We start from the raw sequence: 14,784 nt of genomic DNA, 5'->3' as shown, positions 1-14,784 counted from the left end.
TTTCTGAAAAGTCAAATAATGAAAAGAAGACACGTTCTCCTCACACACAGCATGTTGTTGCATGCATCTTTAGAAAATGTGCGGCCACCTGCGGCTGTTGAACATCGCGTGCGCTGCCAAAGCCAAACCTCGCCTGGTGACGCTGACGAAAGCATCCCGGGAGGCTGACCTTGCCTTCAGCCTGCTGGGAGGACAAGACAAAGGCTTCAGGGTCTTCATTGACGCCGTGGAGGCCGGGAGCAAGGCGGCGGAGGCCGGGCTCAAACGAGGGGATCAGGTAAAGGGTCACGCAAAAACCTGTTTTTAGCATATCAGTTTTTTTTTCTTTTTCCATACAGACTACTAGAACAAATACGTTTTTAAAATATTGCTTTCTTTAATTTTCACTTGCCTGTCTCGCACACACCCTTTTGTTCCACTCACAAGGTCAAATTGTATATATGATCATCCTCAAATTCTCCTATCCTGTATTTTGTTCTTTGCTGCTTGCCCGCCTCCCACACCCCCGCTCCAAAGGTAACAAGCTAAGCCACATATGAACATCCTGAACTAATCTAAGCGACATTTAAAAAATGTGTTCTGGTTTGAAAGCATCACCCAAATTTAATCCAGAGTCCACCTTTGGGGAGCTTTCTTGATCAAACGTAATGTGCTAACAAGCCTCTTTCGTGTCCCCCTTGGACCGCCGTCTAAGTAAAGGCCATCCTCCGCTCCTCTCAGGCCAGTAAAAATACAAACAACGGCAATTAGCCAACTAGACTACACTGCATCTGCTCCCTGCCCAACGACGAGCACCCACAGGTGGATGACTAAACTTCTCCTCTGACTAATAAGAACGTCGGGACCGACTCCCGGTGGATCGTGTTAGTTAGCTAGCGAGCAAAAATAGCAAAGCACGCGGAAAAAAGAGCTGCAGGGAATGTTTGGATCGGACGAGACTTAACGCGGATTCAGACACTCTCAAGATGGGTTTCCAGGATTAAGGAGACTTTAGCTGGAAAGCTCCGAAAATCGGCAAGAGCGAAAATGCTTGCGAAGTCCAGCTTTGAGGAGAAAGCCAGCAAAGTGCTTGCTTCCACCAGCTCGCTCATTTCTAAAAAGAAATGTTTTGGTCGATCCCAAAACTACCAAATATTAGCTTGCGTTAATATCCTTTAACATTTCCCTTTTCTCAAGTCGTAGATTACAATCGTCCGACACATTTGCAATATCAACGAAATGGCTACATTTGTGCATCCTAGATGGAAATTAGGTGGAGTCACTCACCTCTAGTCCAAACAGTATATGCAGTGTGTGAGGCAGGCAACCAGACAAAGAGAAACGTTACGCTTTAAAATCAAAGAACATCCAAGAATAAAAGTCACAAGACTTCATTGTCTTAACTTGAGCACCCCTGTGTCTTGTTTTCCTTGCCGTCAAGATCTTGGAGGTGAATGGGCAGAACTTCGAGAATGTCCAACTCAGCAAAGCCAATGAGATACTGAAGAACAACACGCACTTGTCCATAACTGTGAAAACCAACCTTTTAGGTAAAAAGAAAAAAAAAGAAAAAAAACACATGCACATTCAAAATGCATTTTACTTTTTCTGTTGGTGGCTTTTGATTGTTGACATCTTAGGATGCTGTCAATTTTCCCGTCTGTAGTTTGTGTACAGGAAATATCGTCTTTGGACACAACTTTTTTGCCTCCACAATTATGGTCAATTTAAGAAATTATTTTCCCCACAAATCACAAAACAGATGTAAAGTGTTTGCAACAAATCTATTAACTCTCTTAAGTGTGCGATTGTCTGAGAATTGCTGTAAAACTTCATCTCTTCCCATATTGTTTCCTCAAGGTTGAAAATCTAGATTAATTTTTAGGCACTAAAGTGTGACTAGGTATAGTATATTTGAGTAAGTAATGTTTTTTTAAACGGATATTTGTGATGAGGTATGAGTGAGTACCGATACCAAATAGTATCTGTGTCAGACGAGTATCGACTTCTTATGGGGGCTGACGAAACCAGTCGCTAAACTTAAGGCTAGGAAAAAAGAAAAAAACCTCATGATGACATAACATAACCAAATCTATTGTGCCCAACCCTGTGCAGTGTTTAAAGAGCTGCTAACCAGACCCGAGCAGGAGCTTCACGCCGACGTGGATGGCGAGGACGAGCACGACCGAAAGAACGGCGCGCCGCACCTGCCCAAGATTGGCGACATAAAAAAAGCCAGCCGCTACTCAATACCGGACCTGGCGGTTGATGTGGAGCAAGTGATGGGCCTGGAGAAGGCCAGCAAGAAGGTCAAGAGCAACTCGGTGGGCGGACGCAACAAGCTCAAGAAGATTTTTGACAAGACACTCACCAGCATCCTGCCTCCCAAACCTTACAAGTAAGTTGGGCATGGTTTGTGTCTTTTTCTCGAGAAACAAGAAAGTTTCAAAATAAAGCCAAACCAAAGTCTGCAATAACAGAAAGCGCAAACGGAAAAAACACCCCGTCACTTTTGTATGTTTAACTTCTTCTATTTAACTAATTCCTGCTGCAACTTTCTGTCCGTTTCCCGCAGCGACGTTTGCGTGGGCCAGTCGCAGGACGACAGCATTGTGGGCATGAAGCAGTCCAAGCAGATCCCGCCGGCGCTCCCCGTCAGCGGCAACCTGTCATCGTCCAACCCCGACCTGCTCCAGTCGCACCACCGCATTCTGGACTTCAGCAACCAACCCGGTGAGCCTTGTCATCGCTAATCCCGTTCCACTTTTAAAACCAGCTAATCTGTGCTAATATTTACCAACACGTTATTTGTGTTCTTCCAGTGCCGGTCAACCTGAGTAAGTACTTTGTGTACCTGGTGATCCCTTCCTTTACCCTGGGCACAATTGCACCTTTGATGGCCATTGGCGGTTATTGCTAATTTACTTCGCGTAAAGCCTGTGCATTCACTGGGGCTAATCAAGTCAAGCGCCAGCCTTCTTCTCCTGTGGGTCTTTGTTTGCGTCTTTTAATGGAATCACATGGAATGCTGGGTTACTGGTGGAGGGGAAAAAATGTTCTTTGCTTGAATGGTCTTAATGAGAAGCATAAATCCAAATATACTGAGCGTTCATTCATCATTGGAGTTACGTTCCAAATCAACCTGCAATTGGTGAAAATACACAATGAAGAGAATTTGTTGATTTTCCGTTTTATTTGTACACGTTGTTTTTTTTGTTAGGTTTACATTGGGTCACGTTTATATTGCATTACACATTTATGCCATGAGCCTGTTCTTGTTTTGTTTTTTTTGCTCCACAATGTTTCGATACACATATATATTGTTGTACTTTGACGTTTGTCAACTTTGCTTTTGTTAGCTTAGAATTCAATTTCAACCACAGCACGTTCACGTAGACAACCAGCCCAAATGAACAACAGTAGTTTGCTGGTAACATCCATCCATGATTTTAGAATAATGGTTATGACCAACACTCTCTCTGCAGATATGTCTGACCAGGTGCTGCGGGTCTTTAAAGCGGACCAGCAGTCGCGTTACATCATGATTGGCAAGGACACCACAGCCAAGGAGGTAGTGGCCCAGGCCATCCGCGAGTTTGCGCTGACAGCCGCGCCCGAGGCCTATTCGCTGTGCGAGGTATCGGTCACACCCGAGGGCGTCATCAAGCAGAGGCGGCTGCCCGACCAGCTCTCAAAGCTAGCCGACAGGATACAGCTGAGCGGAAGGTAGACATTCGCGCAACCTCTTGCGTATACTGCATGTTATAATTTTGTTCGGATTCAAATCGAAAAAAGTTTGCATTTTATATGCCCCAAGACAATTTTGATCAAAAAGACGTGTATCTCATATTTTTAGTATTTTTAGTTTTCTTTTTTTTCTCCGCTTGTTATTTGGAACTCAGAAACACTTAGTATATTGTGGGGTTTTTTGTTACAAATAATAAAATACTTGCGAATTGGAAACAACTTGACCGAAGCATTGTCTCCTATTATTTTTTTTTTCCAGTTTTTGTTTGTTACATGAAAAACAATAACTTCACATAGTAATGAAGAGAATAGCTCAATACGTTAACCAAACTGAAAACATGGGTCTCATAGCACTGGAATAAAAGTCATAACGCTCATGTAATGCCTTATTTTTCCACAAACAGGTACTACCTAAAGAGCAACATGGAGACAGAGACGCTGTGCTCGGACGAGGACGCCCAGGACCTCCTTCGCGAGGGCCAGATCTCGCTGCTGCAGCTGAGCACGGTGGAGGTGGCCACGCAACTGTCCATGCGCGCCTTCCAGCTCTTCTGCGCCATCGAGCCCACCGAGTACATCGACGACCTGTTCAAACTTCGACCCAAGGCGGGCGGCGCCGCCAGCCTCAAGCGCTTCGAGGAGGCCATCAACCACGAGACCTTCTGGGTGGCCACAGAGGTCACGCGGGAGGCCAATCAGCTCAAGCGCATGAAGACCATCAAGCACTTCATCAAGATTGCGCTGCACTGCCGCGAATGCAAGAACTTCAACTCCATGTTTGCCATTATCAGGTTCGATGCGCTCTGTACCCCTTCCACATTTGTTAGTCGTTTAAATGGGTTGTTATTTAATCACTTACAGCTAGTTGGGCACTTATTTAGTTAGTTGCTTGGGTAGTTGATTTTCTGGTTGGTTAATACTTATATAGGATAATTGAATCTCTTAAGGCAGTTGTTTTAATCCTTTTCTCCTTTTCTTTCTTCTCCCCCTTAGCGGTTTGAACTTGGCTCCCGTCTCCCGCCTTCGAGGAACGTGGGAGAAGCTGCCCAGCAAGTACGAGAAGCTCTTTGGCGATCTGCAGGACTTGTTCGATCCCTCCAGGAACATGGCTAAGTACCGAAACGTCCTCAACAACCAGAACCTGCAGCCGCCCATCATCCCGCTCTTTCCTGTCATCAAGAAGGACCTGACCTTCCTGCACGAAGGTACGCCATGGGAAAACGTTTTTGTAATTATTGCATCATTTTTGTATTTAGAAATAATTTGTGATGTGCTGGCTCCAGGTAACGACTCCAAAGTTGACGGCCTAGTGAACTTTGAGAAGCTGCGAATGATCGCCAAAGAAATCCGCCACGTGGGCCGCATGGCCTCGGTCAACATGGACCCTAACCTCATGTTCAGGACAAGGTACGGAAGCCCTAGGAAAAAACCATGTAGCTCTCAGAAAGCTTCTCCTGTTGTTGAAACCAATGTCAGTGTCTCCATTAAGTGGTCTTTAAGCTCCTCTCCAGTGGCTTTTTTTTCCCCCTACGCGGTGGCGTTTGATTATCTTTGGTGGTCTTTGGTACTCTTTCCTGTCCTTAAAAGCTTGTTTTGTCTTCTTCCTCTTGCTCATCCACCCTGCGCCCCCCACGCTTGTCTGTTCGTGGCCTCTATAGGAAGAAGAAGTGGAGAAGTTTAGGGTAAGTTTACATGTGCCTCCACATTTCTTTGCTGGCTTTCCTTTGACCAGGTTGACTTAAATGGCTTTACCAATAATACATACAGTACAGTGAACCCGTGCTCATTCAGTTATAACATGAGTTCCTAATTGTGCACGTTCTCCACCCAGGGTGTTGACTCATTCCGATCCTCTCCATTTTAAGCGCCATCTTGTGGCATCTTGTGTTCAATTAGAAGGCCGTTTTAGGGAGCGGCTATTATTTGCAGATTTTCACTATTCCTGGCAAGGTTTGGTAATAGCTCGGGTTCACTGTACTCCCTCTCAACAACTAACACGGGTCATTTTGCTGGCGATTACCTTGACAGGAGTGGGAAATGGGGGGGGGGGACTAAATGTTAATGCTAAATATTTTAATTACGTTGTTCTAACAGTGTAATAACATTTCATTACACTGTAAATTACACTAGTATAACATTCCGAGCATCTTGCCACCAGCAAAGTAGATCCCTTGATTATGCATGCCCGTCAATGCTCTCCAAGTCTTCTTTTATAATAAATTTTACAATTCCTGTTAAGACTTTTTTATTTATGTATTTTTCTATATCTGTAAGAATACTTATTTTGTCATGCACATGCATTTCTATGCACATTTTATAGATATGTTTTTAAGGCAGATGGTGACATTTACTTTCTAAATAGTTCCTTTTATTTTTTCCTACCCCCCCATTTTTTAAGAGATCCATAGGCCTCTTGACAAATGACATTCCCTTTCATCATTCTTGACATTTTTGTGGTATGCACACTCACCATTTAATGGCAAGCCTGGGTGGAGAAAACACGAGTTGTTGTACGTGATGAATGTTTTCTAATTAGCGGGGGGGTTATCTCCACAGATCATATCTCATTACTTGTTAAAAACCATCTTGTAATCCTGTGGAATGTAGGTTGTAATTACGCTATAAAAGAGATTACACGAACCACAAGAATGTCAACTATGAAGGCAAGTAATAAACTCGCAGCCACTTTATTCTACCTGGAATACTGTGGAATTCTTTTGGGAGCACCTAATGCTGCTTTTCTGCATGTTTAGCATCACAAGACTCAAGTCAAGAGTGCACTTTATTAATACCCATTGCGTCTACTTTGGCTATTTCTTCTTTGTTTCTGTCTTATGTAGCTCCTTAAGTCAAGGCAGCGCCAACGCAGCCGTGCTGGACGTTAACCAGGCGGGCGGCCACAGGAAGCGCGTGCGACGCAGTTCCTTCCTCAACGCCAAGAAGCTGTACGAGGATGCACAGATGGCTCGCAAGGTCAAGCAGTACCTGGGCAACCTCAGTCTGGAGACCAATGAGGAGAGCCTGCAGACGCTCTCTCTGCAATGCGAACCCTCTGTCAGCACACGTGAGTCACACACACTAGAAAACAACCCATTTGTTTTTGGTATCTTCCTGGTAATACAAAATTTCAATGTAGTCCCTACTCCACCCATGTAATACATTGGACTCGTTTCAGCATGTGTCACAAACCCTCACGTGCGTTTTGCCTCCTAGTGCCCAAGAACTCAGGGGTCCGCCGTGCCGACACTTCCCCCGTGGTGTCCAGAGCGGCCAGCCAGCAGAGGGGGCAACTGGCCAAAGGCTCCCAGGCCCTGCAGGTGCCCGCCGTGGCCCTGTACCCATCGCGCAAGAAGGTGCCTGTAAAGGACCTGCCTCCCTTTGGTAAGATCAATAGTGGGAGAAGAAATCAAATGTCTTATCATATAAATTCTCAGCGTTTTCGCAGGTACAGCATGTGGTCAAATGTATTGAGACAGACAACTGCGTCTTTGTTTCAGGCACCAGCTCCCCTCACTCGCTGAAGAAAATCCTGTCTCTGTCGGAAGAGGCCAGCGAGCGCCATCGCAGACATCCCGACGATGCCACAGCGTCCAACGCCACCTCGCAGCTCTCCTCTCCGCCCGGCTCACCACAGAGCTCCCCCAAGAAGGGTAAACACACCAATGTGGTATAGTTCCACCCCCTGCTGCTTGGCTTGTGCGCTGCACTTGTGTCACAAATTGGATCAATAGAATTCAGTTACTACTCTACATGAAATGAATACTCATTTTCAAAATTAATTATGCAAATTTGACATGACTTCACATTTATTTTAGCATTATTTACTGTTTTGCTGGGATTTTTCTTACTCATTCCTTACCATTATAATGATATGTCACCATATACTTTTGTCAGTATCATTTAGATTTTTGTGAGTTTCCAATATATTACTGGCCTTTATTTGGATGAGTTATTTTAGATTTTTGTTTAATAATTATTTTAGTTTAATACTGAGTGTTTGCCACATTTATTTGAACTAAAATCATTTAACTTTTTTATTTACTTTAGAATAATGTATCTATTTTTTCTTCACATTTATTTTCATGACGGCAAAGTGACTTATTTTTGACGTGTGTTACAGGTTTCAACCGCATTGGCGACTCGTACTCTGACTGCAGTCAGAGTGGGATGTCGTCTCGCTCCAGCCTTCTCAGCAACTTGTCTTTCGAGGACGAGCGGCGCCTGAGGCATTCGGGGGGCGTCGGCGAGTCCCATGTCGGTGGAATGCGCCTAGAACGGCGAGCCGCCACCGATCCCGACCAGTATAGTCTAGGGTACGTGACTACGTCGCGCAACTGAAATCACGCATCTAAAATGAGAGCGTGCGAACATTTTTGTTTCGTTTTTATGTAGCTATAAAATTTTTCAATGAACAAACGTGTTTTCCGGCACTCTACACAACAAAATCAATCAAGAAAGCATATCGTCTTGTGGCATTTGGATGATAAGCAATACGGTCGATTGCTTTACACCAGAGGATGTGACCATGGCGTTTGGGTGGCAGGTCGTACTCGTCGATGCAGGACTGTAGGGGCATCTATGTGGGCTGCCCTACGGTGTTGTCGTCACCCAGCTCTGAGGAGCTGACCCAGGACCAGGGGGATCGCGTGTCCCTGGACGCGGCCGATAGCGGGCGCGGCTCCTGGACCTCTTGCTCGTCCGGTTCCCACGACAACATCCAGACCATGCAGCAAGGCCGCAGCTGGGAAACACTGGCCTTCAGTGGGGGGCTCCCGCCCGTCGGCGGTCCGGAGGCCCTACTGTGGGCGGCGCAGACACGGGGCAGCTGGGCGTCTGCCGGCTCCTCTTCATCATCGTCTGCCGCCTACTGGGGCGAAGACTCAGAAGGTGACACGGGCACCATCAAGAGGCGAGGCGGTAAAGACGTCAACGCAGACGCCGAGACCAGCAGCATCACGTCCACCGGGTCAGAGGAAGCTAAGCAGACGGGGAGGCCCTCACCCGTCACCGTTGCCTGTAAAGGACTCCTATGTGAGTTTCTCCAATTGGCAAAATTTATAGTAGTACCCGAAAAGAAAATATTTCTACGAGAATAAAATCACCAACTCAACTTGCAATTTTGTGTTGTGTACCTGAAGCTCGGAAAGAGGGGCGATATCGCGAGCCTCCCCCAACGCCGCCGGGCTACACAGCACTGACCATTTCCGACCTGGCGGATGGCCAGTCGGCGCCCCCTCCCGGACCGAATTCCACCACATCTGCGACGCCGACAAGCCGCCGTCCTCCCGACTACACTACGGCGCTGCAGCGCTCGCGCATGATCACGCAATCCCCCGACTCGCAGGCCCATCAAGCGGCGTCCAAGCAGAGGACCAGCAACCTCCGGTGCGTCCGGGATGACGATGACGAGGCGGCGGCCGAAGCGGAGGAAGAGGAGGGTGAGTCTCCTAAACTAGTCGCTCTGAGGAAGCCGAGGGCGCAGCGTACCCCCCGGCCCCCCCGACCTTGACAGTGTGTGTACAGGAGGGGCGCCCCCTCCCCCCCATGGCAGGTAAAGACTGATTCATCAGATTGTCCCACCCCTTCCCTATCCCCACCTCAAAGCATGCCGACACACTTGGACTCAAACTTGACCACTCACTACTTCCTGCTACATCTTGGGGGGTGCCACCCCTCCCCTCATTCCCTAACAACTACCAGGTTTATCATTGATGTTTTTGTGAAGCAGTATTTTAATGCATGGAATAAATAGAAGCTCAACATCTCACACCTCAAACAGTGCCCCCTCCCCACAAACACACCCCACCCCTTTCCACAGCCCCAATGACAGTGGATAATTATGTTCGTAAAAAACACAAATGTAGATTGTAATAGTGATTATTGTAGATGACCTTAACTTAGCCTTTTCAGGATCTTTTGAGTTTCCGGTATATATTTATTCAAGCAGTTCAATAAGTAAATAGGTGGCGCTATGTAAATTGTTCCACCCAGTGAAGATGTAAAGAAAATAAAGACACACTTAAAAGAACATTTGCTAGTGTAGAGATGCAATGAAAAATGAGAATAGAATTACGTTAATGCCAGTTGTAGTTTTGATTGTTACCAGACAAAAATCACAGTTTATGAAGCTAAAATATTACCATTATTATTATTACTACCACCAACTACTACTATTTTTAACCAGGATAAACATCAGAATTTTTGCTCAAATTAACCCTATAAAATGTCAAGAGAAAAATTATTATTTTTAAAAGAATAGTAATCTAAATAAAATCTAAAAATCAAATGGTTATCAGAATCCTATCCTGCCAAATATTGGAATCAGAATTTGCCTAAAAAAAATCCATTTTGATCGGGCCATTGTAAAAACTGATATTTTGAGGGGAAAAAGGTTTGTGGAAAAAACACATTTTAAGAGGAAAAAGTAACATTCTGGGCAACATGCCACATTCACCGTGTTGCGTGCACACACGAACAGCTCACTTTGTTCACCGTGTTGCGTGCACACACGAACAGCTCACTTTGCTCCTCATACATGTGGTAGAAATTCAAATTCCTCTCAATGTTTTTTGATTTATGGCGGAGGGCACTAAATGCGTGCTGATGTAACCTTGTGGACTGTTTTGTTTTCTGTCCGCAGATGACGAACAGGTGTCGGCGGTCTGAGGCAAAAACAAACTCTTGGCCGTCCTTCTCATCGTCAAGCTACATACGTGCCTGCTCTGCCTCCTGATTGGTGGATTCCTCGTTGGCTCCTCCTCTTTCTCCCCGCCCCCCCCGCCTTAAAGCATCATGGGGGGTTGACGGACCCTGCATGCAAAAACAAAGAAAATACTGTGAAGAAGATGATGAGGAGGTGAAAGATAACATGCCTGGCACTTTTTCGACGATATAAAGACATTTTTAAACATAAAAACAACAATGTTGACATCCATCTGCACTATAAAGAAGACAAGAAAAAAAACAAGCAGGAGACATTTTGAGGACTTTCTCAATTAAACGTTTGCGCTCCTGACCCGCTCCAGGAGGTTGGAACAATGATGCCAGTATTAATGTACGCGCACACAAAAAGGACAACATTTCTCTCTCACACACACACACGCACACACACACTTGACGAGCACTTTCAGCACAAGACCTTGCGGACGCGCTCGTGGACGCCAGGGTAACGATGACGACGAGGGGCGGGATCCCGTCATCTGCAGGGATGCTGTTGGGTATCCAAAAAGCACAACAATAATGACAACAGAGGGAATCTGAAAAAGCCAGGACATGGCGCCCTGAGGACTGGAAAGCTGTCAATCATGGCCCTAGTAGACATTCCCTGTCAAGTTTGTGTGAATGTTCAAAGCGCCTTACGACTGCACATTCATCACACAACGTGTACCCCAACTTCAATGAGCAGAGTGAAATGCCTTATTCCTCAACGCATTCTTTACATCATCGTCCCGCACCCCAACACACACATACACATGAACACATAAAAGTGGAGATCCCCACAATCAGTAACACTAGGACTTGACTGAAGGACTTTTCTGTTGTTGTTGTTGTTGTTTTTGTAGACTTCGGTGATGAAGGAATGGAATAAAATAAAAGAAGAAAAATAAGGCTACCTATGAGATCAATGCCGAGGAGTGTTAAAGCCACACCCAAATGAGAACTTAAATACATCAAATAAGGTTGAAACTAACTAATAACGGACTAAATTTTGACCTCTGAGTGTCGACCAGATGCCAGCAATTAGGACGTTGTTACTATAAAAGTTACAAAAATTACATATGAAATCTGTATTGTATTTTTTTTTTTTAAACAGTTGGACGTTTACAAGATTGCAAGCTACAAAGAAAAAAAAAAGGCTCAAATATCCTGCTAATTGAATCATGGCAAGCAAGAGTCTTATTTGTTTAATAAGAATGAAGGTAAAATATGAAACTATGATAAAAAAAATTCTGAAAATAACTTGTAAAGTTTACCACAACAAAATCCTAAATTTAAGGGGAAACCTTTTCTTTCTTTCAAAATAAGAGTTGTACAAAATGCAATATTGCAAGCATAAAATGGTAATGTTACCAAAAATTCACAAATGTCAGTAACATAACATAATGAAGTTGTAGTTTTACAAGGAACAAGCAAAAGAGCCCACAATATCTCTGGTGGAGAAAAAAAGTCATGATTTAATGATCGTAACTTCATAATGTTAGAATAAAGTTCTTTTGAGGATAAAATCCCACTATTAATGGGAAAAGAAACTGTCCAGATTTTACCACAAAAAATATTTTTGCAGAATAAAATCTGAATATTACCAGAAAAGTTGGAATTTTTACACTTAAAATAATAAAATGTGAATATTGTGAAAAACAAGTGAGAATATATAAGTATTGCTATAACTTTGCAACTTTTCTGGTCAAATTTTGATTTCTGCTCAAACTCTGTATCCTAATTTTCTGACTTGGTTTTCTGCGAATGAAACATTTTCCTGTAGTGTTCTTTTGAGTGTTGTGCTAAGACTCCTCGGGTGGTCCTCCAATCATAGAATTTTGCTGATCACATTGATCAGTTTGGTGACAAAAAATAAATATATACATATATATATATATATCATTAAAATGAACTAGACTGAGGGGGTGAGTGTTTTCCGCTGCGACAACACTAAAAAAAAGTTCTTTTTGTTACTGTGTGATATATTTTTGTTTAGTTTTGTACGGGCCGCATTTGAAGACGTGACATTGCACAAAACGTGTCGGTTTGATGTCGTTGGTAGAACTGCTACTGTTGTGATGATGATGATGATGATAATGACCATGATGAAGATAACATACATGTGTACATTTTAGCTGGTGATGTTCTCCTTCCCTCTACTACAACTCACACTTGTATGTCTTTTACAAAGACAATCGGTGGAGTACGCGTCTCTTGTTCTTGTTTCTTTTTTTTGTATTTTTAATACAATAATTGTAAATATTGGTTCTATTTTTGTTCAAACGTATTATGTTCATGCCTCAACATCCAGTTTTATATGAAGCTGGGAATCAATAAATCCTGCATACAGAGTACTGAGTCACAGATTTCTTTTTGTGTGCCAATTTCAACCCTTGCCTCCATTCAAGCTTGTCTTTCAACCGACGTTTTCTCTATTTTCTTTGTTTCAAGCAATGAATATATTGTTCAACTTATTGAGGACACTTCAAAATGCAAATTCTGCTCCCTTCCATTCTAATGCAATGGACTATTCCATTGTCTTACTGCGCATGCGCCGATTTAAATGAGGAAATGGCCAGCAATTAGAGAAGCAAGTTTGTCGGCGAGTTTTGTGGAAAACAAAGCAGTCATCCCAGTAGAACGAAAAATAAGATAAATCACCATGGTAAGAAATATTATGGAAAAAATTATTCTATAAATCCTGATTTATGGGGTATTGGAGAACCACTGGCGTTCGGGAAAGGTTTTAAAGTGTGGAAATGCATAGTAGGATGTCTCTTTGGATTCACTTTGTGTGCAGACCAAATAGCTGTTACTGTGAACTCTGAAACTTTTGTCCATTGCAATAAAACGCACTTTGTGCCTGCCCCGGATAGATTAGTGCGAGTGAAGTCGGGATGGATGAGTAAACAAAGTCAAGAACACAAATGTTTCCACGTCCTGGCCAATTAGAGGAAGCATGGTGTCATGTAGTCGGCCTCTAGAGGGCGCCATCCTCCACGAAACTGCTTAGTGTAAAAAAAAAACGGGTGGCGGGCAGTGAGTGAGGGAAAATGTAAATTCTTAGGCTCCCTTCTGGTGTCCATTGAATAATTTGCACCCAACCATTTTCCAGAAAAAACTACCAAAAGCCATACTGTGGAAGGGTTTGACTTTTCTCAACCTTCCCATGCTATGTTGATGACCAGCATCTGTATTGTGTCGTTTTCTCATGTTGGTCGTTGAGTCAGTCCTGTTTTCTTCTGATGTTTATTGAAGGTTCGCATCGAGAGTCCCCCTGATGTCAACCACCAACATGTTGGATAAACAAATACTCATCATGTGAGTCAAATGTGTTGTTTTGTTTTCTTCCGGGACATTTTTTCAAATTGTTGATTGTTGTGTTGCTATAGGTTGTTGGAACCCCAGACAGATGGCGCCTGTGAAACTAAAGGTAAACACTCATCAGATATTATTTGAACTAAATGGAGCTTCAATATTTCAAACTATGAGAATAGAACTGTGGGGTGGGTGAGCAGGGTTGGGTGGGATGGGTTGGAATGAATTGGAGAGGAGAACACCCCCTCTGATCCCATGCCTCCTTTTGTGTTTGTGTTTTTGCTCAAGGCAAATACATAGCACATGAAAATGTAATTAAGAGCATCTTGGAGCTTAATGAACATTTAACGTCTTTAATCATCAGCTTTTTTGTTTCTTATTCAATTTAATACCTTTATGAAAGACCTCAGTACACGTGTGTGTGTGTGTGTGTGTGTGTGTGTGTGTGTGTGTGTGTGTGTGTGTGTGTGTGTGTGTGTGTGTGTGTGTGTGTGTGTGTGTGTGCACGTGCGTGATGGAGTCCGTTAGTTCTCGCATTAAACGTTAGCGTTTTCTTGGGTTTAACTCGACTTGGACTCACTGACAGCTTCCCCGCATGGCGCTGACTCCATGTATGTCTGAAGGTTTCGCTGGATGAAGGAGAGCAGTCGGGCTTCATTAGCAGAAGGCGCACTGGAAGAAGAGAAAGAGGTGGAAAGTTCAGCAGAAAAAAAATACGTACAGGGTTCACCAGCTATAAGGAAGGTTCAAGTTTCATGGAAGGAAATGAAGGAATCTAAAAAGTCCAGACGATGTGTGTTACGGCGCGTGGCCATCGCATCTTTAGGTGATGTATGTGAGTGTCGGTTCTTCAAAGTCCCAGCTTGGCAATGTATTCTCCACCTCATTCCACTTCTGATCTGAAGCTGGAACATTGAATTGCTGTCCCTGAAAAACATGCCTCCTCATTTTGTGACTTTTGAACAAATTCCAGAATCAAAACAAGCATATAAACCACTCAAAATGTTACTTTATCCTTAGTCTTAAAAGCACAATTAACAA

At 43.8% G+C, this 14,784-nt stretch overlaps 1 protein-coding gene and 1 long non-coding RNA gene across 9 annotated transcripts in view; both read left to right on the top strand.

The window, feature by feature from the left end:
• LOC133155377 (rap guanine nucleotide exchange factor 2-like) overlaps positions 1-12,776 on the top strand; it is a 67,356-nt gene extending 54,580 nt beyond the window's left edge. For 4 of the 7 annotated variants that reach the window (XM_061280674.1, XM_061280645.1, XM_061280683.1 and 1 more), the window contains 17 exons: positions 74-277; positions 1,421-1,529; positions 2,095-2,377; positions 2,555-2,712; positions 2,802-2,816; positions 3,465-3,705; positions 4,131-4,517; positions 4,720-4,931; positions 5,010-5,133; positions 5,385-5,408; positions 6,567-6,790; positions 6,940-7,107; positions 7,224-7,376; positions 7,847-8,039; positions 8,270-8,757; positions 8,865-9,277; positions 10,367-12,776. In XM_061280674.1, coding sequence (XP_061136658.1) covers positions 74-277; positions 1,421-1,529; positions 2,095-2,377; positions 2,555-2,712; positions 2,802-2,816; positions 3,465-3,705; positions 4,131-4,517; positions 4,720-4,931; positions 5,010-5,133; positions 5,385-5,408; positions 6,567-6,790; positions 6,940-7,107; positions 7,224-7,376; positions 7,847-8,039; positions 8,270-8,757; positions 8,865-9,235 — 3,354 coding nt within the window. In that variant the 3' untranslated portion in view covers positions 9,236-9,277; positions 10,367-12,776. The remainder of the gene's footprint in view (positions 1-73; positions 278-1,420; positions 1,530-2,094; positions 2,378-2,554; positions 2,713-2,801; positions 2,817-3,464; positions 3,706-4,130; positions 4,518-4,719; positions 4,932-5,009; positions 5,134-5,384; positions 5,409-6,566; positions 6,791-6,939; positions 7,108-7,223; positions 7,377-7,846; positions 8,040-8,269; positions 8,758-8,864; positions 9,278-10,366) is intronic. The other 3 variants (XM_061280668.1, XM_061280655.1, XM_061280664.1) reach the window with 3 other exon arrangements.
• Positions 12,777-12,989: 213 nt separating this feature from the next.
• LOC133160422 (uncharacterized) overlaps positions 12,990-14,784 on the top strand; it is a 28,341-nt gene continuing 26,546 nt past the window's right edge. For both annotated transcript variants that reach the window (XR_009715889.1, XR_009715891.1), the window contains exons 1-4: positions 12,990-13,090; positions 13,684-13,746; positions 13,818-13,858; positions 14,367-14,578. This is a non-coding gene — a long non-coding RNA (uncharacterized LOC133160422). The remainder of the gene's footprint in view (positions 13,091-13,683; positions 13,747-13,817; positions 13,859-14,366; positions 14,579-14,784) is intronic.

The sequence above is a fragment of the Syngnathus typhle genome, linkage group LG1 (assembly GCF_033458585.1).
Source record: "Syngnathus typhle isolate RoL2023-S1 ecotype Sweden linkage group LG1, RoL_Styp_1.0, whole genome shotgun sequence".
Classification (NCBI taxonomy): domain Eukaryota; kingdom Metazoa; phylum Chordata; class Actinopteri; order Syngnathiformes; family Syngnathidae; genus Syngnathus; species Syngnathus typhle.
The sequence above is the reverse complement of the archived record's forward strand: the minus strand, read 5'-3'. Positions and strand labels throughout refer to the sequence as shown.